At 55.4% G+C, this 25,383-nt stretch overlaps 3 protein-coding genes and 2 long non-coding RNA genes across 8 annotated transcripts; 3 read left to right on the forward strand and 2 right to left on the reverse strand.

Moving 5' to 3' along the window:
* The first annotated feature begins 2,142 nt into the window (after positions 1–2,142).
* On the forward strand, positions 2,143–3,324 carry LOC133270227 (uncharacterized). Its single transcript, XR_009743691.1, has 4 exons — positions 2,143–2,182; positions 2,464–2,506; positions 2,607–2,793; positions 2,933–3,324. It is a non-coding gene; the product is annotated as an uncharacterized LOC133270227 (long non-coding RNA).
* A 117-nt stretch (positions 3,325–3,441) lies between these two features.
* Positions 3,442–5,965, reverse strand: MTNAP1 (mitochondrial nucleoid associated protein 1). The gene is made up of 4 exons (XM_061455222.1): positions 5,383–5,965; positions 4,978–5,085; positions 4,664–4,780; positions 3,442–4,226 (listed from the first exon to the last, which is right to left on the reverse strand). The coding sequence occupies exons 1-4, from the start codon at positions 5,645–5,647 to the stop codon at positions 4,198–4,200; spliced, it is 519 nt and encodes a 172-aa protein (XP_061311206.1). The 5' UTR covers positions 5,648–5,965; the 3' UTR covers positions 3,442–4,197.
* Positions 5,966–6,737: 772 nt separating this feature from the next.
* Positions 6,738–14,438, forward strand: VCF1 (VCP nuclear cofactor family member 1). Of its 4 annotated transcripts, none has more exons than XM_061455223.1 (4): positions 6,738–6,804; positions 8,235–8,331; positions 12,145–12,207; positions 13,784–14,438. In XM_061455223.1, exons 1-4 carry the CDS (start codon positions 6,764–6,766, stop codon positions 14,024–14,026), a joined length of 444 nt encoding a protein of 147 aa, XP_061311207.1. In that variant the 5' UTR covers positions 6,738–6,763; the 3' UTR covers positions 14,027–14,438. The 4 variants fall into 4 exon arrangements, with proteins under 4 accessions (XP_061311207.1, XP_061311208.1, XP_061311210.1 ...); XM_061455224.1 differs by lacking the exon at positions 12,145–12,207 and adding an exon at positions 11,835–11,876 and having other exon boundaries at positions 6,745–6,804; XM_061455225.1 differs by lacking the exon at positions 6,738–6,804 and adding an exon at positions 7,291–7,789.
* A 579-nt stretch (positions 14,439–15,017) lies between these two features.
* On the reverse strand, positions 15,018–22,457 carry COG1 (component of oligomeric golgi complex 1). Its single transcript, XM_061455228.1, has 14 exons — positions 22,175–22,457; positions 21,855–22,099; positions 21,404–21,585; positions 20,960–21,130; positions 20,728–20,881; positions 19,728–19,938; positions 18,815–19,600; positions 18,397–18,543; positions 17,942–18,103; positions 17,578–17,705; positions 17,051–17,159; positions 16,564–16,673; positions 16,395–16,470; positions 15,018–15,179 (listed from the first exon to the last, which is right to left on the reverse strand). Exons 1-14 carry the CDS (start codon positions 22,433–22,435, stop codon positions 15,039–15,041), a joined length of 2,883 nt encoding a protein of 960 aa, XP_061311212.1. The 5' UTR covers positions 22,436–22,457; the 3' UTR covers positions 15,018–15,038.
* Positions 15,050–16,303, forward strand: LOC133270230 (uncharacterized). The gene is made up of 2 exons (XR_009743692.1): positions 15,050–15,159; positions 15,254–16,303. It is a non-coding gene; the product is annotated as an uncharacterized LOC133270230 (long non-coding RNA).
* Positions 22,458–25,383: the final 2,926 nt, after the last annotated feature.

Consider the following 25,383-nt stretch of genomic DNA (forward strand, 5'->3'; position numbering starts at 1 on the left):
GGTGCGGGTCGGTGCACAGGCCCCCCGGCAGCGCTGCTCCAGTGCATTTATAGCTACTGACAGAATGGGAGCAGGTCTCCATCCCCGATGTGTCAGGCCGTGGCACTCCGGGCGTGTGTCAGGATGCTCATGGCTGTGGGATGGAGAAGGGACGGAGCATTAGGTTAAACCTGGGGGCTGCGGGGTCCTTTCTGGCTGGCACCAAGAAGCGGTGCAGCACCATGGTCATGCCCAGCACGTGCTGCTGCAGCCTGGCAATGGGGACCGAAGGTGACCTGTTTGTCCCTAGGGTACAGATGGTGATGTGGGGCTGCCCTGCAGGCACTGGAGAGTGGCCCTGGGGACAGTGCTGCTGTGCACCCAGCGATGCTCAGACACAGGATCCATCTTTCACTGTGCATTCGGTTCCAGCACTGGGGCCGTGCCTGGCTCTGCTGGATGCCGAGCAGCATTCCCGGTGGGAGGGGGTTAACGCAGCCCCTGGTGCTCCTGGGGAGATGCGGAGCAGCTGCTCTGCCCCGGCGCTGGGGCTGGAGGAGAAGCAGATGTCGGTGCGGAGGCAATTACAGGGATGCGCTGGGGCCGGGGCTGAGCTCCCTGCACCACCAATCCCGGTGCAAATTGACATCAGATGTGGGCAGCTTCTCCCTCTAAAGCAGCGCCCGGGGCTGCGGCAGGGGTTGCGTTTGCTCTGGCTTGGGGAGGAGGAGGGGTTCTCAGTGCTGCTGGGGCCCCGGCTGGCTGCAGTGACTTGCAGAGTGTGGTGATAGCCCTGGGATATCGATCCTTTCTTTGGGTAGCCTCAGTACCAGCCCCTCTGCAGGCCTGGGGGTGCCCCTTGCCAGAGCAGGGGTGATGCAGGAGCTGGTGGCTGGTGTGGAGCAGCAGCGAGGAGCTCAGCCCCTGCCCTTCCCGGGTATGGACAGTAAGTCTGGGACAGGGCCCTGCAGCATCCTTGGGGGGTGTTGGGGTTCTCCTCCTTGCTGCTTGTCCTGCTGGGGCTCCTGCCGAGGCCAGGCTCGCTCTGGGCATTGCTTCCTTAGGGATGCATCCAGCACAGTGCTGAGGGGGCTGAGATGCTCCTGCCCTTGATGGCACTAGCACTGAGGCTGGTGGGTGAAGCTCTCCCTGCTCTGCTTTCCCTACAGAGCTGGGGGCAGCCATCTGCACCTTCTTCCACCAAGGGCTGTGCACCAAGGGTGAGTGCTGGGGAGGGATGGGACCAGCATCACCCTGCAAGACCCTGGGGACACCAGGATGGGCCCCTTTTCCCTCCAGCCCATGCCCATGGCAGGTTTCTCCATGGCCTTACAACCAGTGCGTTGGCAGGGTTTGCCCCAAATGCTAGCACTGCTCAGAGCCCATCATCCTCCCAGCCCTTGGGATGGGTGCTCCCACCCCTTTGGCACTGGGGAGGGCTTGAGCCCCTCCAGGGCAACCAGACCTTGTCAGTTCCTTGTGGACCAAGCCCTGTGCACCCAGTGGGTGCTGCACATCCCCTCCCCATGGGAAAGCTCCTCCTGGGATGCACCAAGCTGGGAGGCGCAGGATGGGGGATCCGGGGTGCAGGCAGGGCGGCCGCAATGGGTGCTGTGGGGCACAGGGAGGTGTGACAGTGGGTGCATGGGGTGGCCTGGTGTGTGCTGCCCCTTCCAGCCCGCCGGTGGGGTGAGGACCCTGGTGTGAGGGCTCTGCACCAAGGGCAGAGGCTGCGGCTTCCTGCCCGAGTGCGACCAGAGCAGGATGCCCGAGTGCTGTTTCTGCTCCACGTTCAGTAGGTGCAGGAGCCTCTCCCACCTCCAGCACCCGAGTCCCGCAGGCCTGGCCTCCAGCAAGCGCTTGATGCCACCTCCTGTCTGCTGGGAGAAATGCCCCAAAGCCTGGGTGCTCCTGGGGCATCCCGGTTCCTCCCCACCCCGCAGCCCATCCCGGAGTGATTTCCATTGCATTCGGTTGAGGGTTGTCCTGCTCTTTGCTCCTGCAGGTGAGTGCAGCAACAAGGACTGCCCCTTCCTGCATGCTGATTGCCCCTGATATGACCGTGGCTTCTGCAGGCAGGGTGAGCTCCTAGGATGGGTGCTGGGGGCTGCCTATGTCCCCTACTTACCTAAATAGGATCCTCTCCTTTGCATGGCAGGTCCCTGGGCTTCTGCCCAGAAGGACCCAACTGCACATTCATGCAGTAAGTACTGTGCAGGCTGGGGGGAAAAACCCACCCGTGTGGGGCTGCAGAGGTGGCCGTGGTCCCTGCAGTGTCTGGGTCAAGGACAATGGTGTTTTGGGTCTTTATCTGAACTAACGGAGCCGCTCTGGTCTCTCCCCGTGTCCATCCTGAGCTGGTGACTGCATGGTTTACAGCGGGTGGGCAGGGGATACTCCAGTCCCTATGGGAAGCCACAGAGGAATGTGGGGGTACCACTTACTATGTCCCAAGGAGTAACTGCCTGCTCTATCCCTCTGCAGCCTCAAGGCTGGGCTGATGATGAGCAGCACAGACCCATCCAAGGTGATGCAGAGATGTCCTTTTCTCCTGTACCTCTGCCCATCAGGGTGATGCAGAGCTGCCTCTGCCCCACAAGCTCCTACAACTGCCCCATTCCCTCCAGGGAGCTGGCTGTCCTTGGGGGCTGGTACAGCTGGACCTGACTCCCAGCAAGGAGACTGGACACAAGGATGAGCTGCCCATGGAACCCCCTCTACCAGGCACTGGAGCTACCCAGCACCCAGCCATGGGACACCAATAGCTGCTCCCCGGGCACACAGACCCTGCCTGAACAAGGCACTGGCTTAAAGGTGAGTGGTGTTGGGACTGGGAGCAATGGTTCACCTTGGAGGAAGGGTGAAGGGAAAGGATGTGAGAATGTACACGTGGTAACGGGGCACTGGACTGATCCAGCACAAACCTGGTGCCTGCCTCTCCCTGTCATCCCAGTGCAGGCAGAAAGGTCACAGCTCCAGTAACTGTGGGAAGACACAGCTGGAAATCCTGCTGGGGAAGTGACTCGAGTGCTTCAGCATGGACATGGAAGGATACAGCAGAGCAGGATGGAGCCAGCGAGGCAGCTGCTGGACTAGAAAAGCCAGTTTGGCTTGGTTTTGCCCAGCACCAGCTCCCACAAGCAGCAGAGAAATCACAGCTTCCTTAATGCAACTAAACCTGGGCCCTTCACAGCTGCCCCATGCCCTCCTGCACAGGCAGCCACAGGTTTGATGGGAGTGGGGCCCTGGCAGATGGGGGTGTGGGGATGCCAACCCCTGGGAAGGGGGCAAAAGCACCACGTTTGAGAACACACAGGAGCAAGCAGGCAAGGCAAAGCCACACAAGCTTTTATTGCTGCTGAGAGGGAGGGAGTTAGTGGTGAACCCCCCCGACACAGCTGACACAACTGCCCCACTCTGAATAAAGAGGTTGGATCTTTCTCACTTGGCTTTTGTTTTAAGCCCTTCATGCCTGTAGCATGAGCAACCCTTTCCCAGACATGTTTGGCAATGGCAGGCTACAACCAGCACTGTGCTAACTGTGCTCATCAGTCTGATGCAGGCACGGGTTTGCCCTTTGGGCACAACAGCTCATCCAATGGAATTTTTTCCTTCCCTTCCTCCAGAAATAGGGCGCTGTGGTCCGAGTGCTGCTGCTCTCATGGCTTCACCTCGGAGCCTGGCAGTTGCACCAGTGCTGTGCTGACAGTGAAGCAGGGCTGGGGGGTCGATGTGGAAGGAAAGAACCCCCTTTCTCCTGTTAAACCCCATCAAGGTAAGTAAAAGATGGGCTCTGACTTAAAGGGAACAGTTACTCTGGCCACAGCCCATCACAAACCTTACATCACCCTGACTACAACGTACAGGTCCATTAATCTATAGCAGCAGTGCAGGAATTGTCCTGTGCCTGGTGTCCCAAAGCAAGATTTAGGCTTCTGCAGACTACAGGAGCTCTGCTGCACCCTGACTGCCCAGGGTGGCTCTGCTGCTTTCTTCTTTCAGTACTAAAAGCTGCCTGAGCCTCAGAGCAGTGACTGCAGGCTGTCAGCGTCCTCCCTCTGCCTACAAGGAGGTAACTGAAAAGCAGCCCCTCTGCAATAGAAGAACCCAACTCTGACCTCTGCTGATTTGAGTCCCTGCTGGGACACTGGTTCTGAGCTCTTCTGCTGGCTGCCAGCAGAGATTCCTGATCATTCCTTGGGTGCTGTTCCAGCTGCTTCAGTGGTATTTACGCCAGCGATAACGCTCTGGAAACACAAGAAAGGGGGAACACGAGAGGACAGCGTCAGCACAGTGCTCTGGGACTGCAGGAGTGCAAGTCCTGTAGGGGAAACTACGAACACAGCCCAGTGAATCCCTCCTCAGTTATGAGTAAAACCAGGGAATGGGTGTTTAAGTGTTGGAGCACCCCTTCTGCTATGTGCAGGGTTTAAAAGTGCTCCTGATGGTTCCTGGAGCTGTCCAGGGAGAAGCTGTGAATCAGGAACTGGTTTCACCACCTTTATTAGCTAATTCCTCTGCCCACCTAAGCCAGGTCAGGATATTGCTCTCTGAGCTCTGATATTAATCTTAACTGTGAAGTAATTATTTCAGAGCCTGAATTAACATGAATGGCAAATACTTTTCTGCTGCTGCAAAAGTGAGAAGTCCTGAAACAAGACTGGTACCAAGAAAGGAATCTTACTGATGTGCTGATAGTTCCAGGCATAGCTGAGGAGGCAGTACCCAGCCAGCAGCATGGAGACTCCGGCTGGTCCACCCTTCTTCACGTTGATGTATTTGTTGTAGTAGCTGTTCCAGGCTGTTGGAACAGAAATGTGAGGGTCAGATCACGTGCAGGTCTTATGAGTTCACTGGTTTCCACATCACTTCCCAAAGCCAAATGGTTGGGTTTGGTTATTTACTTCTATAAAGATCCATCCAGGCTCTGCTCACTTGGACCAGGCTGTAGTGGCTAAATGGGATAGCTCTGCCCCAGGGGCAGGAATTCAGCCTCACCTCTCTGTGCTCCTCCAAGCAGCGCCCGAGGGGAGAAGTCTCTGGTGGTCACCCACAGGGGCAGCTCCCCCAGCCTCACGTCCATCAGCCGCCTTTCCAGGAGTGGACCTGTGCAAGGAGAGTGGTCAGAGGCAGGGAATGAGGGACTCGGGAAGGGAGAAGGAATCATCTCTCCCACAAAGGGAGCTGGCTTCACCAGCACAAGCATGCAAAAGCCTGACTCAAACTGAATACAAGTGGAACCCTTTGGGTTTGCAGGCTGCAGGGCTGGACACCTGAACCTCCACAGACCATTCCTGGATCCCTTTCCAGATAAGCCCAGTGTTTCCCACCCCTCCTCTCCCAGTCACATCAGCCAGTTGAGCCTGGCAGTGCAGGGAATCAGCAGCAGAGGCTTATTGTTACCTTGCTGCCCCTCGGAGAAACTGCCCATTGGTGTCTTCATTGTGATCCCCACATCCTCATGGAAAGGCTTCCCTGGAAAAATCCTCAGCCCATCATAATTAGGATGTAAGTCTGGAAACCACTCCAAGCCCAGGGCCCCTGCCTGCGTGCTCCTGCCAGGAGCCCGGGGCAAGCAGATGGGATGGCTTTGGGAAGCGCGGAGCACGGGCTGGTGCAGGGCCAGCTCAGCATCCCTCCTTGCGCTCAGGATGGGCTCAGACACCATCTGCTGTGCGCTCTCACTAAGCTCCTGTGTGCTGCTTAGGTAAGTTTTGGATGTCCCTTCGCTCTGACCTCCGGCAGCTTCCGTCACGGACAGATGGAGGTTCTTGCTGTGCAGAGCAGGACCAGGGGCTTTGTGCCCCACAGCAGCCTCCGGGTGCCCCCGCTTCTCTTCCACCCCGCTTTTGCCCGTTCCCGCCTGCAGCACAGGGTCACCGGCGCCGCTGCTGCCGCTGGCCCCGGGGGCAGCTCCAAGTACGGGCGGTTCCGTTGCCTTTAAGCTGCCCTTTCCCCGCTCTGAGCTCGCAGGCTCCTTCCCCGCAGCTCCAGGCCCCTCCGTCTGCGTCCTCCGAGCACCGGTCACTGCCTCCCGCGGGCCGCAGGGGGCTCCCCTACCGCCGGCCCCGCTCTTGCCCCGCACCAGGCGGGCGCGGTGCTTCTCGATCACGATTTCCGCGCCGTTCCTCAGCGCTCGGGGCACGTCCTTCACCTCCTCAGGGGGCAAATCCAGCGCCCTGGCCACCTCCCGCACCGCGCCGGGGACGGGCCCTCCGCAACGCTCTGCCGCCGCCTTCTTCTTCCCCTTGCCGGGCAGCCCCTTCCCTTCACCGGGGCTCGGCGGGCTCTTGCCGCTCTTAGCGGCTCGGTCCGTGCTGCCGGCGGGGCCGGGGACCCTGCTCGGCGCGGCCTTGCAGTGCGGGAGGTGTGAGCGGAGCCGCTTGAAGGGCTTGCGGCAGTGCGGGCAGCACTCCTGCCCCGGCGGGGCCTCGGACATGGCGGCGGTGCCCCCCCAGCCCCGTTACCGGGGGTCCCGGCCCCGTTCAGGCGCCGCCGCCGCCACCCCCGCGGGGTCCTGGTCCGCGCTCCGCGCGCAAGCTGTGACGCTACCGGGGGGGGGCGTGGCCGCGGCCCGGGGAGGGCACTGCGCATGCGCAGGAGGCGGCGAACGCCGGAAGCGGCGGTTGGAGCCGGGCGGGGGACGCCTCGCCTCAGCGGTGGGCGGCGGGCAGGGACCAGGCCGGGGCCAGGCCGCACCGAGCGGGGACCGAGCCGCCCCCCGACATTCCCGTCCCGTCCCGTTCCTCATCGCACAGCCCAGCACAGCCCGGCCCGGTCCGCCATGAGCTGCCGGCAGCCGAGCGAGCGGGGAGCGCGGCAGAGGTGAGGCGGGGAAGCGCGGCCTGCGGGGGGCTGTGGCCCGTGCTGCCCCTGCGGTGCATTGAGCAAGGGGGGAGCTGCGAAGGGGATGGGGGGAGAGGAGGGGAGCGGCCTCCTGCGCTGCAGCAGGGGCTGAACGGGAGCTGGGATGTGGTGGTGAATGCTGAAGGGGGAAGCCGCGGGTCGGGGTTGGCTGCGCCTGGGAGGTCAGAGAGAATGCGGAGGGTATGGGGGGGCCCTCGAGGTGTGTGTTGGTGGGGAAGGGGAGGAGGTAGGTCCTGTCTGGGTGGGGGAGAAGCAGGAGGGACTGTGGAGCACGTAGGAGCTGGGCCCCCTGTGGCAGTGCTGGCCGAGGGGGATGGAGGTGTGAAGAGAAGGAGGGATCTGGAGGCGATGCAAGGGGGGAAGGTCTCTTCCTAGGAGAGGGAGAGACCGATGGGTGGGCAGCGGCTGAGGGGGCTGTGGGCACCCAGGGCTGGGGAGTGAGGAGGCAGCTCCTGCTCTGTAGGCGTGGAGCAAACACTGACAGCTGAGTCTGCTGCGGGAGCTTGTCTGTAAGAGAAGATGTGGTTATAAATACCTCACTTGAGGCTGTTTTGATTCATTTGAGTGTGTATTCAATTTTGGGCACTGAAACTGCTCTATCTTATATTTTGGTTAGTGCCCAGCGTGCCGAGGTCCTGGTTGACGTGATGTTTGTAGAGTGGGAAGCATCATCTGATATTAGTACTGAAATACTGTGGGCAGTGAGGGACGTTGCTTTGCAGGATTCTGGGTCACTGTTTTGAATCAGCTGCCGTGAAGCAGCAATGATGTTATGGGAGGATGGCAAATCCATGGGCTGTGAGGAAGGATTTGTCTTCTCTGAGGTGCTTTCTGACAAAGCTTCCTTTCCACATGGAAAACTGTTGCAACTTGACTTCAGATGCTGTTAGAACAGAGAGACTTAACTCACCCCAGGCACTAACTGCAGGCTCATGCAAGCAAGGTGAATGTAATTGGGTGTTCATGGACAGCGTGGTCACTGCTGCTCTTCCAGGTGCTGTTCTCAGCCTGTCAGATGTCATTCAGAGTCTCAGGCTTATTTTTAGATGTGACTGAGTATTGAGAGCAGTTGCAAGGCTGAGGGTTGTCAAATGGGTTTATTTAGGAAGCTGCTCAGCACTGGGTTTAGTGGCAGGTGTGAGTCCTGATAGAAACATCAGCCTGGCTGCTTTGAGAGAAGCATGATCATTTCTTCTCTGTTCTGGAGACAGCAGCTAAGAAGAGACTGTGTCCACAGCACGTCAGAGGTTTAGATACAGCATCAATTTATCAGGTTTTACCCTTAGTTTTGAGTTGCCTTTAGAGAACAAAGCAGAAGGTTTATAAATAAGCTGCTAATGCCTTTTTTTTTTTTTTTTTTTTCTCCTTTCCCCCTGCACATTCTTCAGGAAGAGGAGGCGGAATGGCAGTGAAGATGATGGTCACATTCCCCAGACAAAGCGTAGTACCAGGAGTACTGTCCTTCAGGACTCTTGGGACACTGAGGTGAGAGCCTTCTCGGGCAAAGTCAGTTCCCTTTGATGATGAAGTTAAATAACAGGTGGAATAGTCTGTGAAATTGTATTCATGGAGAATGTGAGCTCATGAGGCTCAACTCTGTTACTGACTTCAGAGGCTGAAATCTGTGAAGCGTGGTTTGGAAATCAGCGTTTTCTAGGGAATCTGGTTACCTGGGGCCTGAATATCACTGTTACTGTGTTTCAGACACTGATTCATAGCACCCAAGTGAAGATACAAGAAAAGCATTTGCTGCCACTTCTGGTTTTGCTCTCTGAAATGAGGTGTGATGTCTCCAGCACCAAGGAGGTGGCTGGGGTGGATGACTGTGTGTGGTTACTTGGCCTGGCCATCTACTCTTACAGCTATGCAGTTACACACAGGAACGTGATTATTTGTGGTACAAGGTCAAAAAGCATCCAAGTCGTGCTGGTTGCAGTAATTCTTATCTGATGGTTAAAAAATGCTCTGCTGGAGCTCAGCAGTTCAAGCAGGACTTGATTGTTCACAGCTAAACCATTCAAACTGTTGGGTTTCTGCTTGTGTTTGCTGTGATCCTTTGCTGGAGGTGGGATAAATTGTCTCTTTTTCTCTCGCTGCTCTCATGTCAGGTGTTCTGGGATGGTGCATTTGCTATTTATGAGATTTCTTTTTATATAAAATGCTGATTTCCAAACTGCTGCCAGATTCCCTGAGTTGGTGTCTGTATTAATCATCCGAAACTTCACTGTGTGCATTTCTCATTAGCAACGTGGTTCTGTTGCAAAATGCTTATGAAGGAGAGTGTGAGGCAGAGGCTCCCTCCTGCTTTGTGTTAACACAATTGATTTCTTGCAAGGCTTTTGAAACATCCTTGTAGATTTTTGCACAGCCTTTTCACTGCAGATTGCCTGTAACGAGTCATCATGAACTGTTGCACTTACATTGAACTATTAACTATACTATGCACAAAATAGTGTATGTATAATGGAAATAGCTATATGCCTTTGAGCAACATATCTTTTATCATACACCTTTACAAGCAGTTCATGGGACAGTCACTGGCACTGTATGGAAAATGCTCCAAGAGCTGAGATATTCATCAGGAAGGAATTTGTTGTGCTGAAAACTGTTCCTGGTTCCTGTATTGTTGTTTAGACAGCGGTAGAACTTGCTGGGATGAGGTCGTTTTTGCTTCTCGGGTATAACGGGTAGAACCATCCATAGCTGCTTTGCCATCTGACACTGACTCACTTGTCCAACAGGTTAAACTCCCCTCCGTGTGTAGAGTAGTTAATGGCTTTGTGGCGGGAGGAGGAAGAATTTAGTGTGGAACAAGGGATTGGAGTAGGAGTAATGAAATTAAGACAATCAGGAAAAGCCTTTCATGGTGAGTGGCAGAAGCACCTTTGCTTGTCATGTAAACACTTGGCGTTTGACTGGGCAAAGCCATTGAAATGCAGAACTGTCAATAAATAGCCTTGTAGTAGCCCCGCAGGAATGGGTGACCTTAACTGTGTCCTGAACGGCTGCTTTGTTTGGGTGTCTGCAGCATACAGCATGGGCATGGCCCGTCTGCCCCACCACCCCAAGGTCAGTGCCCAGGCTAACACCAGGCTCCTGCTTCCTGCATGCACTTGCCTTGTGGAAGTCTGTTTTTAACACATTAAACCCCCATGTGCAGGCAAGGAGAAGCTCTATTGACATTGAACACAGGTTTCAGTGTGCCCTCTCTCCAGGGAGCAAAACTCACAGTGTTGCTGCTGATGAATAGAGCTTGTTTTATTTTGGCTTGTTTTCTTGCACCCTAGGATCAGCACATTGAGCATGCCCAGACATTCAAGGCAGGAGATTAAATCAGGTTTAGTTGAATGTCTCTTAAAGGACTTCCTGTGCCAAATAGAAGCATTCATGTGCTTACAGCGCACAAGTGCTTCCGATTGATGGCACTTTGGAATTCTAGGCCATTTGTAATACTTTTATTCAGTTGCCTGATACTTTGCCATTAGGAAAGACAGCTCTTTGTGATTAAAAATCATCACAGGCTTTGGGATATTGAGCTAGGAGGGAACGTGTGTGTAACTTCAAAGGGAAGAGCAGATAAGTGCTTTTCATCTGAGGGCATACCCACACCTGCTATTGCGAAACATGAGCTGAAGTACCGATTCCTTTTGCCTCCCTTGGGTTGGAAATTCACTGTTTTACAGTGTGGTTTACTGAGAACATAAAGCTCAGTATGAAAGGAGGCAATGTGATACTGGAACTGCACTTGGATTTTGTCAGGACCTCTTCCCATTTTATTTTTACTGACAGCAGTATGTATAGGATGAAGGGAGGTATTTTTCTTCATGGCAGTTCAAACGGGCTGTTGTGTGGTGTTATCCCTCAGTCCCTCCCTTTGAGCCCTGGGTCTCACATGAGCTGGGTTCAATGCAAAAGGACATGGCTGGTTTGTCCCACTAGACTCTCACCCAGGGGAGATGGGATCCTTCACTCTGCCTTTTACAGGAGGGAGATTGAGGTTCTCTTCCATCTCGATCAATACTGCTCTTGGCCCATTGCGGTAATGAAGTGCATCTCCTGCAACAAACCACCCCTGAGTGACAGCCACCCCGAGGATAATAGCAAACCTCCGCTCTGCAGCTGGCACATGATGAAACACTGCACTAGAACTCGAGCAGACGTTAAACATTAGCGAGGCAGAGCCTTTGCCACCGCATTTTGCTTCCTGCTCAGCCTGTCCCTTTTACCAGGAGGTCAGCTCTGCTGTGGTCCCTGCTGCTTGGGTATACATGCAACAAAAGCCCTTCTTCCTTGCTGGGTGGAAGTCAGGTCAGGCAGTTGTAGTGGATCCTCTGAGGGGCTGCCACGGGAGAACCCAGGGAATCACCACTGCAAAGCCCTTTGCTCTGATTTTCCCTGGGAAGGAAGGGAGTCTGCAGTGTTCTGGGTAACTCCCTTCCTGCATAACTGCTGTAAAACCTGATTTCTTGTGGTTCCTCTTTGTTGTGCTGACCCATGACAGGATTCCCCAGTGCTCAGCACCACCGCTGTGTTACGGGTGGAGGTTGCTGACGCACAGCAGCGCCACTGCTCCCACGTCACAGGATTTGTCTCCTCCGCCGCTCCACGGTGTGACACGGTTGAGGTCTTGAATTCAAACTGAAGCCAGATAACGCCTCTGTTAAACTCATCTTGAACGATCTGGAGGGCAGCAGGGTCTCAATGAGGGTTAAAGTTCCTGTCACAGTGAGATGCTTCGTCACAGATCACGTTAATAGATTTAACAGGACTTTTGTTTGGAAGTGATTTAAAACTCCCCTAGCTCCTCAGTGTGATGTTAAGAGGTGCTCACGAGTCAGGTAAACCTCAAAGATGCCCTTTTGATACTTGAAGTACTTATAAACATTCATTGGGCTCCTTTCCTTTGCCCTTTTGCTTTGTTTCATTGTGTAGATGCCTGTCATTGCTGACATGATGACTATAAGGATTCTTTTTTTGTCTAATTGTAGTCCAAATGCGTTACAGAATGTGCACCACAGCCTGGGGAAATGGTAGGTCCCTGACATGGTTTGGGCAATAAATGGGCTTCACTGTGCTAGTGAACTTTTGCATTAGAGAAATGGAAATAAAGAGGGTCTGACAAAGCAGATCTGTCAACAGCCTTAGGTGCAGGAAGCACGTCCCAGGACACAGTTTCGGCTTTAAAAAGATGATGCATAAAATAATCATCGCTAACTGCTCTAAAATGTTTGTTGAGATGTGAAACTTCAGCAGTCAGTAATACCAGGTTCTCATTTCGATTTTTACCTTGATTTGCAGAAGGTGGCTGTAACGAAAAACAGTAAGGAACAGAGACTAAAAGGCAACAAAGTGTCCTGTGCGGTGGGTTTCTCTCCAAGGCTGCTGTGGCTTGTCCAGCGTAACAGCATTGCATTCAGTACCTGTGCTTCTATGCAAAACGGGATGGTGTAGCAAGCACCATGTCCTGCCTCCTCTCTGTCCTTCTGGGGTTCTCTCCCTCTCTAGTGTTAGCAGGGTTAGGAAGAGGAGCTGCTGCTTCCTCAGGGATGACTTCACCCATGTGTTGCTGTCATCTCCTTGCTGAAGCAAGCCTGGGTGCCGTTGTCTTGCTTGCTGCGCTGCCACAGAACTGAAGCATTTTTGGTGCTTAACAAAACAAAGACATTTAGAAGGTTGGATTGTCATGTGGAATCAGTGCCCTGGGGTTTCCAGTGGCACTGAGGTGTGGTCCACCCCAAATCCTCATTCACTGCCTTCCTAGGCCGTTATCACTGCTCATTGAAGGACTGTTTGCACCGTCCTTCAGATACATTCACAGTGAGGCCTCCTGGATGTGGTGCTGACTCTTAAATGACTAGACTTCTTCAAATTGGTCTTCTGCTGTGGCCACCGAGCTTTGACTTCTGTGGTTTTAGTTTAATACTTAAAATATGGGGGGGGGTTATTTAGCTGCTGTCACTTCTGCTGGCTGCTTTTATGAATTTACTTCTCCTGGGATGGTGGTGTAGCCATTCTCTCCTTCTTAAGCACCTAAATATTTCCAGTGTTGTCTTGAACAGCCTATCGCACAGTAATGAAACATTTCAGCTGTAACTAATGGAACCTTTCATTAGCAGCCCTTAAAACAGTGTAAGCCAAAGAGTTTTATGTCTTTGAAACGCTGAAAATGATGGTTAGGGCTCTTCCAGTCATTACCATGAAGTCTAATGCTGGCAAATGAGCCCTGTCCTCTCTGTGAGCTAAATCATGACTTTTCTGCATGTGGAAGTTTTTGATGCTCTTCTGCTGTCCTATCAAGTAAATCATGGAAGACTACTGGGACTACACTGCTGTCCCAGTGCTCAACTGGGAAAAGCTGTGTGTATGTCAAGGTGTTCAAAGACTTAAAATGGGAATTGTGCTGCTTTTAACAACCTCTTGCTTTGGATGCTTCAGATCTCATTTTAGAAAGATTGACTTGTAGGAGACTGCTTTGCATGGTGCTTACCTAAAGTGTCTGCTAGAAGAGAAGAGCACAGCTCTCCCTTGCCCTGTCTGCCTTCACTGCCACCTGCAGCTCAGCAGGAATGTGCTTTATTTCCCAGTTCTCGGATGAACTCAGCAAACTTCACTAGTGCTAACATGGGTCGTGGGGGCAGAGCTGGTGGGTTTAACACTGAAAGATGAAATCCAATGCACCAGAGGTCAGCAAACCTCCAGGTGAAAGTTTGCTCATCCCTTCAGCTCTGCAGAGCTTTCCAGGGGTTGGCGGTATCGGAAGCGATGAATGCCAAGAAAGCACTTGGTGGATTTATGTCACTCCATCAGGCTGAATGTGAGCCTGAAATATGAAAGGGAGGGACTTACTGTAAAGATGATTTGCTTATCTAAGGTGTCTCCTGTTACAGACAGGAGAGAAAACAGTGTGATTTTGCCATTAACCTTCTCTTTGTCTCAGTCTTCCAGCAGTGATAGCGGCAGCAGCAGCAGCAGCTGTAGTAGCAGTAGCATCAACAGCCCTGACAGAGCGTGCAGTGCAGAAACCAGCCTAAACCCCGTCATTGCGGGATCCAGCCCTGTCTCCTCTCAGTCCTTCCATGAGCAGTCTGCACTAAGCCAAGGTCCTTACTTCCACATCAACCAGATCCTGAAGGAGGCACACTTTCACAGCCTACAGAGCCGGGGACGCCTTCCCACATGATGAACCAGCAGCTCCCTGCCTTCTGTGAAGGGACAGCACTGTGTAGATTTGATATTTCAACTCAAAAGTTTGTTTAACATGGAATTGCACAAAATGCCTGTTGCCTTTTCAGTCTATATTTGAAATAACAGGTTAACAGGGAATTGTTTACTTGTGGTTTGCTGCACTATTGCAATGCAAAAGGGGCTTTTAAGCAATTTTTATAGGATTCATTTTTGGGGTGGTTTTAAAGTACTTGTCAGGAGGAGACTTGAGGAATCCACATTTGTGTTATAGGATTGCAAAATGTCCAATTCCAATCGACTGCCTAATCTGTTTGTTAGCAGTTTATTGCTTTGTGTAAAGTTCTTTCCAGCGTTCATCTTCAGTTTTATAAGTCTTTTTTAATTTCAATAAACTAGTAAAAAATTTATTTGGCAACATAATTCCTTTGAGCATTGAGAGTCACCGAGACAGGGAGAATAGGTGCTACCACTGGAATCCCTTAGGACTGCTCCAGTGGCAAACTTCCCACCTAGCTCAGTGCAGGGTGAGCTTTATCTGGATGGAGCTTTACTGCTGCAGTACTGAAATGTGAAACTAGAAGCAGGGTTTAGAAGCAGGAAGGTTCAGGCAGCTGGAGCTGCAGTGCCAGGCGCCCGCTGGGTTCATACTGGAGCAGACTGGTGGTACCTGATGGCAAGAGGAGTCTGATGTTGCTCCAGTGCCAGTTTCTAGCTGTGAAATGTTTTGTTTTCTGTTAGTGTGTAGGTTGTTTTGGGTTTTTTTTTTCTTTAATTTGATTTTAAGGCTAGCAACTTCTAAGGAACAAGAGGGGAAAAAGTAGCTGCAGCCAGAGGGCACGGACATCCCTGACCCGCGCCTGGTTCACGTGGCGCACTGTGACCTGGCTAAGGACAGACAACACTCCTCTTCCGACCGCACCAGCAGAGGTGACCCCGGTCCCTGCCGAGGGGGGAGAACGACCTCAGTGAAGACAGACACACAGCCAGATGTTTCAGTTTTTACTGGGTCACTTGGTCATGCCAGAAAGCCAGCCCAGCTTGAAGAGAGAAGGTGCTGCTGTGTCTTCCTCCTCGGTTACAAGCTGCCTGAACAAAGAGCCAGGGCGCGACGCCTCGTCTTCTGCTCTTGTGAGTACAGGAGGTGGAACCTGTTAGTTCATATAACAAAACCATCTGTAACTATTAGAGCATACCTCTGAATTCTCCCTGCCCTCAACTACAGCCACTGCAAGGAGGCGTAGGCTACAGAACAGCTCTTCCCAGGCAACGGGAGCTTGAACCACAACCGAAGCAGCGCCACTCCAGGCGGTGAGTGACAGACTGTTCTGAGCAGCAGCAGCACAGCGTCTGGCTGTTGTTAGCAGCAGGTGACTCTTTTGATGTCATTCAAAGCAGACTTTAACCTCTCCAGAACCATTTGAGCATAAAAGAAGGAGCAAGCATCTGTCAGGTGTTGACAGAAGTGTGGCTAGCACTGAACACACATGTGCCACCACAGCAGGCGAGGGGAGTGGTAGGAGCGAGCCACACACCACTGCACACTTCTACTCCAGCTGAGGTGTAAGAGGTAAACAATACCCTTAGTGTGAAGCTTTGGGCTTTCAAACAGCCCTCATACTATGTCTGGTCTGGCCTCAGACCACGAGTAATGGAGAACAAGAGTTGCAGAGTAAACTGCATCAGCATCTCAGGTAACACTCAGACCTTTTCTGTCCCCATTGAAGGGACATAACCACAGATGGATTATTGTGTTAATAATAGCTAAAGGAAAGAGATTACTAATTACTGCTTCCTGTAGCAGTGAGGTATTCCTTGGCTCTCAAGCCTCAGCACAGAGAACTCCATCTAAGTGGATGTTTTAAATGTAGCAACATAAGTTGTCTACTTCTAAAACTCAGAAACAGGACAACACAAAGCCTTTGCAAGAGAAGCAAACCACTCTGCTCACACAGGCTTCAATACCCAAGCCAGGCTTCGTCAGGAGTTAGAGGTCCGCATCCTACTGGAAAGGAGTTCAGATAATTAGCTTGTATCCTTCAAGAGTTCTTGCAGCCATCTTTAAATGAATTGTCTTCTATGCAATGACCTCAGAATGCCTCATCCCTGCGTTTTTATGGTGGTTATTGCTTATGTTTTACCACAGAGCAGAGAGCCCCCAGAATCCAGGGGCCATCAGTTGGTTTGTTGAGGGTCAAGGGGAAACCCATCCTGTGCTGTGTTGCTGCAATGGTTCTCTGGTTTTACCGAAAATAAAGATGAGGTTAAACATGAACTGCTTGGCTGCTTTGTTCTTTCCCCACAAGCCCTAGTGTTGGCGGCAGAATGAGTACTGCCAGGAAGTTAGTACAGCCCCATTCACTGACCTGAACTCTGTCTGTGCTCCTAGAAGCAGACTTGGTCTTCCGCGAGCTCGACATACTCAGCGGCAGAAGTCCAAATCTTGCAAGAGATGGAAGACAAAAATGTGGCCAGTCAGAGGGAGGCAGCGATTCCAGGCATTCTGCTTCCCCAAAGAACACAGGAATGCCTCACCTGATCTGGCTGGATGCTAACGGCAAGATGTTGTGTTGCTCCTGGGAGCTGAGCGTGCCGCTCCTGCTCGTGTACTGGTTCTCCGTCCCGGTCAGCAAGCCGAAGAGAACCTAGGAGGCACGAAGGGGCTGTCTGCATTTGGGAGCAGCTGAGTACACTGGTGAGCACGCTGCTTGGATCGGGTTTAAGTTTGAACACAGTGTCTCCCTTCCCCCTCTAACTCTTGCTTTTAATTGGCACTGCTTTTTATCACGGTAGGTTAGTTTTAGGCCTGTTTCAGCACTACTTAACCCGATTAGAGCTGCACAGGCTCCAGTGAAGCCCATTAGGTAAAGTTCAGCCAACTCCTCTTATCTTCAGCTGGCATTAAATACTCTTCCCGTTTCTGCCTAAGTGCCTGCAGTTATCTTTAGGCATTAAGCAGTTTATGAAGCTGCCCTTCAGAACATGTTTTGCTTCCTGCTCCCTCCCTGTGCCTTGAACTCACGGAGGTTCGCTGAACCAGGCGATTCAGGTTGCTGTTCAAGTGTGGAGTGAAAACATCCAAGTCAAACGGATCTATGTGTCCCTCCAGGAAGTCTATCACCTTCTCCATCCTAGGAGCAGAGCAGAGGAGCCCTATCGGGGTTTACATCCCAGCACCGGTTGCCAAGGCCAACAGAGCGGTTTCACAATGAGGTGACAGCAAAAACGGGAATTACTCAGCAGAACAGCTGAAGTTTCCAGCTATTCCACAACCTACAACGTCTGCTGCTCAGAGGAACCTCCTCCCTGTGGTACATCCCAGAGAGAGATGCCTCAGTTCTCAAGACTGGAACATACACAGAGTTTTAACTCTATAGACACGCTGTGTATGGGAGGCCACCATCTCCGAGCACTCGGCTCCAGAATTCCCCCCCACCTCCTATATTTTGAGGATGAGCATCCTCCTGGGACTGATAAAGCTGCTGGTTTAAACCATTTTAGGACCTCAGAAGCTCCTGCTGGTATCTGAACCCCACAACTGCATCGCACCTGGAGTCGTGCTTGATCCTGCTGGGTTTTGTTTCCTCACTCTTCGCTGTCAAGATGATGCTCAGGTACCGCAGGTCATAGAGTAGCTGCAGAGCTCTGTTCTGGGTCATGGGGAAGGTGCCTGCTTTCTGCAAACAGGGAACAAGGTTCTTCACTCACCCAGAAGGTGTCAAAGGACTGCTTCAGGGAAATGCTTAGAAACACCAGCATCGAGCACCATCCAACCTAACAACCGTTCTGAGCAGTCTGGCGTCTGATCCCCTACTGCCTCATTTCTGGGGCAGGCAGGGGAAGACTGTTCTCACCCTTTCCAATGCTCACAGGCAGACACTTTCCATGCTGAGGGATCATCCTGCTCACGTACCTTCTCCTGCTTCTCCTCCATAAGCTTTTCATAGGCAGCAAGCACTTGTGCCATGCAGCCCCTCAGCAGCTCCTGCAAGGTGACTTTGGGAAGAGTGTGGCCACCGACCCGGTTCACCTCTTGGCACAGGCTGAAGAGGAGGCACTGCACGCACCAGGAAGGCTGTGGAGGAAAACCCTGTTAGTTTAATATGGTCTGTAAGCTACGTTAGCTTTAGCAGCTTCCTACTTCTGTGTATAAACCAGGCCTAAGTCCTTCAGTTCAGCTTTACAGCATCTGGGCCAATGTTCTTCATCCTTAGGAGGTACCTCAAAGAGCAAGTAAAAGCACTGGGGAGCATTTTGCTGTGCTCATAATACCAAGCAAACTCCACAGCAGGCCAAAGTGCTGGCTCTGGAGGCTTCTCCTCCCAGCAGGCTGTTTCTGTGTGTTTACCACGGGGATGCACCTCGTACCTGCATGGGCAGGCGGATCTTGGACGTTACGGTGGTTCCAGACTCGGTCTCCTCCTGAATTTCAGTTTCATCCCAGCTGGTGGCTGTGGCCAGGACAGAGCCAGCCGTGTCCAGCAGCAACGTGCGGGTAAAGCACTCGACCAGCCCCTAACAGCACAAAAAACAAAGCACACAGTCAGAGGACAGGCAGCCTGTTCCTGCCTGCAGAGAGGTTGATCTCCCACAGCCCCCCTTGCCTCCCAAAGTCAGTTGTACAGAGACCATCCCACTAGATGCCACCTCCTCTCCCCATGTGCAGCATGGAAGCAGCACAGTGAGCTCTCAGCAGCCAGCTAAGGAGCAGCAGCGCTGACCACAGGGAGCTGAGTGAGTACAACCCATGCAGGAAGCAGTGGTGAGGGGAGAAACAGCTCCTTACTTTGGTGACAGCCGAGCTCCAGATCCGGTAAGCAAAGAGGCTCTGCTGCAGGAGCTCTGCCTTCACCCCCTGCCACTTGGTCTGCACGGGGCTCACTTCCTGGGCTTTCCCCTTCCCCAGCTTCTTGGTGGAGCGGGTTTCCTTCAGCACCATCTCCGAGCTGCCCGACCGGCCCAGGACACACTGCTTCAGGTGAGGGCAGAGCTCGCTCAGGGACTGGCAGAGCCTGGCCATGAAGAGGACAGCATTGAGTCTGGCATCACTGGCAGCATCTGCCTGCCCCCCCAGCAGGCTCTGCGTGCTCTGGAGCTCTTCACGCACACAGCCCAGTACATGGTGGATGCAGGCGACGCAGCGGTCACGGAGCAGCCCCTCCACTGTGCCGGCATCAGCGTAGCGGTCAAAGGCAGAGCGCGGCTGCACGGCGGGAGCAGCCTCCTTGGCCGAGGGGTCCACGGGGAGGTAGGAGAGGAGATCATCCAGCCTGGCCTTCAGCTTGGAGTCCAGAGCCGAGCAGAAGCTCTGCACGCACGGCGTCAGCGCCTGCGCCTTCATGGCCAAGCCGCTCTTGGCGAAGGGGCCGCGGTTTGCCACGCTGACCCAGGCGGCGTCGCAGGGCAGGTCGCTGGAGCTCTCTGACCACAGGAACAGGGCCACGTTGTGTTCAAACTGGATGTGCTTGCTCGGGGCAGAGGTGCTGGGGTGGACTTCAAGTTCCTGCAAGGCGACGGTGAGAAGCTGTCCGGAGCTGCTAGAGATGGAGTCAAACGCTTCTTTGGTCAGTGCCTGGAACAGAAACCCAAAAGCACTTTTACAACGTGCCTCCTGCTGCTTATAGCACTTAAACCACACGCTAACACCAGCGGTGAACAAGGGGGAGCACACAGCAAGGCTCCCCTGAACTGCCACCCACCTCCAGCCTGTCCAGGAAGAGCTGCTGCAGCAGATCCTCCCAGAGGGAAGCAGGCTTGTCCAGGAGGCGATGGCAGAGCGCGTCCCAGTTGTGGCTCACGGGCTCGCTCGTGAGCAGCTCCCACACGGCATCGCGAATCCCTGCGAGGCCTTTCATGCTCTTCACGTACACCAGCAGGTTGCTGACCCCAGCCCTGATGTCCTCACTGCACCTGAAGGACACGTTTGGCTTCACTGACTTGCTCTGGCACCGCCCCAGGGAAGGCAGGAGGGAACATGGGCTCCTTAACCTGAAGAGGCTTTGCCTGTAGTATTACTTATGGGGCTCAGGGTGCCTCCGGGGGAGGCAGCTGCACCCCAGATCCCAGGAACACACAAACTGGGAGCATGGTGCCCCAGGAACCCTGGCAGCAGGGAGGGCTGGTGGGGCTCTGGGAAGCATTGCAGGGGACACATCCCATGGCCAGCAAACACATGGGGAGGGGGGCTGCAGCTGGGGCAGGGACCAGCTGGCTCCATCAGATAATGACACAGGACTAACGAGGCTGCTAATGAGGCTCTAAGGGGCAGGCAGGGCTGTAGGTGGAGGGCAAGGCATGCTGGGGTGGAGCTGGCAGCCCTATAAAGGGTGGCTGGTTCCCTCCTCCAGTCTAGGGAAAGGCAGTGAGGAGAAAGGAGGTGCTGGATCAAGAGCCAAGTGAGCCAGGTAAGAGATTTCCTTCTCATTTACTCTGTGCTTGCTTGCTGGTGGCTATAGCAGAAGTAAAGCAGCTCTAGACACATCTCTTTGTGCGGCCCAGGTGGTTTGTTATGTTGGTGCTACAGCACTGGCTGTTAGGATGGGGCTGTGCTGCCTCTGGCTGTTAAACTGCAGGGAAAAAGGCAGGCTGGGCAAGCAGCCTGCCTGGAATGAAGGAGGATGTAAATGAGCTTGGGTTTGCTTTGTGCTGTGCTGTGTGGTGCCTGGGAGAGCCCTGCAAGGTGGGTGTTGTTGCACTCACATGGTGATCCACTTCTGCAGCGTCTCTCTGAGGTGCTCCTGGCTGATGGGATGGGCCAGGGTCCGCAGGGCCGGCTGGAATTCCACCACGGACTCCGGGAGGTACCGGAACCAGCTGCTCAGCTTCAGCTCCTCCTCCAGAACCCCTCCTTTTCCTGCAAGCAGACAGGGAAGGCATCAGCCCAGCACGGGGGTAACCTCCTGCCTGCAAACAGAGCTGCCTGTGCCCTCACCTGCTGGTTGCTGGCCTGTGGCGCTCTCCAGGGTGGAGAAGAGCAAACCACAGGGCAGGGCTGGATCCGGCAGCATCCCTTCAGGCACGGTGTAGAAGAGAGCATGGGCCTGGTACAGGGTCGTGGTTAACAGCTCCATCAGCGAGCACACCTGAGCTTTTATACCTGCGCCTGCAGAGCAATGCCTTTCAGCTGAGGCAGCCCCTCCACAGAGCCCTGTGCTTACAGTGAGACCTTCAGGGAAGGGCTGGAGGGCAAAAGACTCATTCCTTTAGAGGTGAGCTTAGCCTGAGGCCCTCAGCACTGTTAATTTGCTTGGCATTTGGTGCTGGACCACTGTCAGCCCCACCACCACAGTGCCATGCCATGGCTACTGTAGTGAGCTTCCCAGGGCTAACCCACCTGCTACTGCTGGGGAAAGAGAGGAGGCGAAGGGGTACTCACCGTGGTGGGGCTGGTTGAGGAGCTGCTGGATGGCCAGCTTCCTGGCCAGGAGGAAGTCAGCGAGGGCCTGGCGTGGTGAGCTGTCCTCCAGCAGCATGATGGCACACAGGGCTTCGGCCACCGCCTGGTCCGACACCGTGCGGCTCTTCAGCAGGGCCTTGCTCTCCTGCAGGATGGTGGATCTGGAAGGGAAAGAGGTGCACAGTGAACGCTCAGGGGCTGGAGCGAGAGGTTCGAGTGCGGTTATGGGGCTGGGAGAGGTCTGAGAGCCCCATGTTCTGGGGTCATGGCATGGTTTGGGTTGGAAGGGAGCGCATCCAGCTCCAAGCCCTGCCACGGGCAGGGACCCCTTCCATAGAGCAGCTTGCTCCAAGTGTCCATCGTGGCCTTGAGCACTGCCAGGGACGGGGCACCCCTTGGGCGATCCCTCCAGCATCCCCCCGGAGCCCACCTGAGGTGGCTGGCGGCAGCCACCTGCCGCAGCAGGATGGGGAAGCGAGCAAGGACGGGGCTGCTGCGGGCCCGGGGCGCATCGAGCTGGAGCTGGCGGCGGAGGTGGGCTCCGAGCAGATGGAGCCGGGCCGCGGGCAGGTACCGGCCGCCCTCCACTGCCCCCCAGACCTTCTCGGGCACGTCCAGCAGCAGCTTCAGCTGCGCCGCCGCCCGGTAGAAGCTCTCCTGCGCCGGCGGCCGAGCCTGCAGGAGGAACGAGAGGTCAAAGGGGGAAGCTCCGAGCCCGCCCCACCGCGCCCCTCGCCGCCATCCCCTCACCGGAGCCGCGGGGCCGGGCCGGGCCTCGCCGCCGCCTCGCTGCAGGCCCCGCACGGCGCCCAGGAGGCGCTCGGCGCTGAGGCGCATCTCGGCGATGGTGTCGGCCGCCTCGATGAGGTCTCGGTACCGCTCGCCCACCATCTGCCGCAGCTCCTCCCGCTTCTGCTCGATGTCGGCGCGGAGCCGCCGCTCCACCGCCCGCAGCTCGGCCGCCGTGTGCGCCTCGAACAGCGCCTCGGCCTCCGCGCCCCGAGCCGCCATGGCCGCGCCGCCCGGAACCGGGCTGACGTGGGCGGCGCCATCTTGGGGACGGGAAAGGGGCGGGGCGCCGCCATCGTTGGGCAGGGCAGAGCCGCGCCGTTGCCGTGGCGACCCGGGGCCGGGGGAAGCGCGGATTCCATCGGGATTCATGGCGCGGATCCCGCCCTAGCGCCCGGTTACCGGGAACGGGCCGGTCCCGGAGCCTCCCGCCGGGGCCTCTGCGCCCGCAGCGGGCGGGCAGCGCTAGAGGGAGGCAGCGGGGCTGGACCGAGCATCGCGCCCCCGCCCGGCGGGACCTCGCCGGGGTCTGTGCCTGACAGAGCCGCGGCTTGGCTTGGAGGGAGCTCGGAGCGCCTCCAGCTCCAACCCTGCCACGGGCAGGGACCCCTTCCATAGAGCAGCTTGCTCCAAGCCCCTGTGTCCAACCTGGCCTTGAGCACTGCCAGGGATGGGGCAGCCACAGCTTCTCTGGGCACCCTGTGCCAGCGCCTCAGCGCCCTCCCAGGGAAGAGCTTCTGCCTAAGAGCTCATCTCAGTCTCCCCTTGGGCAGGTTAAAGCCATTCCCCTTGGCCTGGCCCCTTGTCCAAAGCCCCTCTCCAGGTTTCCTGCAGCCCCTTTATGCTCCGAGGTCTCTCGGAGCCCCCCCGCATCACCTGGCGTGTTTCAGGCTGTGGAGGCAGAGGGAAATCACAGCGCTCTGGGTTTTCTTTGCTGAATCTCCCCCGCGCTGTTGCTGCCTTCCTCCCATCAGCGTTGATGTTTCCTGGCAGAAACCAGAGCCCCTCCATGTGCGGGTCCTGCTGTGGTCCCATAGAGCGATACAGACCCAGCCAGGAGAGCTCCCCGCAGCGCAGGCACCGGCTCAGCACCTCGTGCTGCCTCAGCTGCAGCACAGCACAGCATCCAGTGCACTGTTTCCCTGCCTTGGTCCTGCAGGAAGCTCCTGCCCCGCTACCTCCGCTGCCCCAACGAGGCGGATGTGGGGGGCAGAGCTGCCGGGCAGCACCCCGCTCCCTGCGGGATGCGGTGGAACCAGGTTGGGAGGGGTTGTATTCACATCCCATAAACCCCTGTTGACTGCGTTGTAAATTTAGGGGGGGAACAGGAAGATGTTTTGGAATGAGGGGGTCGTGGCGTGGAAGCTGTTGATGGCAAAGCCTGTCGGAGCCAAGCTTCAGTTCTCCCCATCAGTGTTCCCCTCCTGCAAGCACCCCCGTGTGTGCGAGTCCCTCCCGCTGCTGATTTCACCACCACATTCAACCTGCAGCGCTTTACCTGCCCTTGATCTCATCACAACCAGCCCCAAGGGCAGGAGAAGCTTCCTTCTCCCACCCGGTTGTTCAGAGCTGCTGCAGCCCCTTGCCTCAGAGAGCTGCTTGTGGTCGTGCTTCAGCTGTGCCCATCCAGGATAGGGGTGATGCTGGCACAGATGTGCCTGTAGCTCGGTGCCCTGAGTTTATGCTGCCCAGGGAATGATCCTGTGGGGCTTTGGGGGTAATCACAGCTCTCTTGCTGCATGGACCCCACAAAGCAGAGACCACCCCGTGGGTGCTGCTCTCCATGGGGCGATGGATGTGGGGAAGAAGCGGTCCTCCCTTGTTGTCCTTTAGTGCAGCTCCAGGTTTGGTGCCTCTTCCTCCCCCAGGGCAGTGCCCAAGCCTGGGTTCTACCCCACTGCTCCCCCCGGCCCTCCCACACACACACACAGAGCCAGAAGCTGTAGGAAAACCGGTTTATTTCCCCCGCAGCCTGTCCCCAGCTCCCTCCCTGTGGCACAAACCGTGGCTCGGTTCCACACCGGGACGCAGCCGCTGCGGAGGGAAGCAAGACGGGAAGCAGAGACCCCCCGGTGTGTACAGCAGACCCACACACACAACACGGAGCACAGCGACAGGCACGGAGAGGGGGGGGCTATGTACAGGGGATGCAGCACGGGGCTGCGGCTGAGCTGGCTCGGCAGGGAAGGGCTCCTGTGCTTAGGACAGGGTAAACCTCACCTTCCCTTGCCTTGCACAAGCCGCCTGTTGAGGTGAAAGACCAGAGGAGCGGGGGCAGCCGAGTGTCTGTACAACGTCAGGGTAACAAAGCCGTGTGCTGGCACGGCCGGTATATACAGGTATGTACAAGAGCCCCCCCTCCGCTCCTCCTGGCCGGGTGGGGTGGGGTGGCTGCAGTGCCCACGCTTCGCATCCCTCCTTGTCCCCTGGTCAGGATGTGGCTTGAAGCAGGTTCCAAATCTCAGCCCTCTTGTCCTGGCTTTTTTTTTTTTGCATGGAGAGAGCAGGAGAGGGCTGAACTCCAGCAGGATACATGGGAGTGAGGCTGGGGGGAGGCAGAAGCTGGCAGGGGAAGGCAGAGGTATCCTTGCGTTGGGAAGCAGCAGCTCTGGTTTCAGACTGGGAAGCAGGAAGGTTGGTTTGTGGATCTGTGACCTTTGTTTGTGCCTTGGTGGTGACTGATTCCTGCTTTGAGCAGCCCTGGGCAAGGCGTGCAGCCCCAGCACAGGGGATGGAGGCTCCCTGAGCAGTTTGGGGTCAGCTTGTTCACAGCAAGGGCTGAAAGAACCCCCCCGAAATGGGAGAAGTCAGTCCCTGCTCTAAAGCAGCGTCACGGATCCAGAGCTCTCGTTGCAGGGGATGGAGCTGGCAGGGGCTGCACCGCTGCCTGTTCAGTGCAGTCAGTGCAGGTCTGGGAGGGAAGGAACCTCCCCATGGAGTCTCCATCAAAGAGAAGGCTCTTCCCGTCAGGATAAAGGCTTGGGAACCCCTCCAGAGAACGGCAGCGCGGTTCATTAGGAGGTCATTGGTGTAAAGAACTCCAGCGTGGCTTTAGTGCTGATGTGAGGAGCTGAGAGATGCAACAGGGAGGCTCCGAGTCCAAACCCTGCCCAGCAGAGCGGGGTTCGGTTATTGAGCAGCGGGGGGGCGGGCACGCTTGGAAGCTTTGC

The sequence above is a fragment of the Pezoporus flaviventris genome, unplaced genomic scaffold (genome assembly GCF_033815535.1).
Source record: "Pezoporus flaviventris isolate CSIRO_AGI_PZ_B2104156 unplaced genomic scaffold, CSIRO_AGI_Pfla_v1 ptg000020l, whole genome shotgun sequence".
Taxonomy (NCBI): Eukaryota; Metazoa; Chordata; class Aves; order Psittaciformes; family Psittacidae; genus Pezoporus; species Pezoporus flaviventris.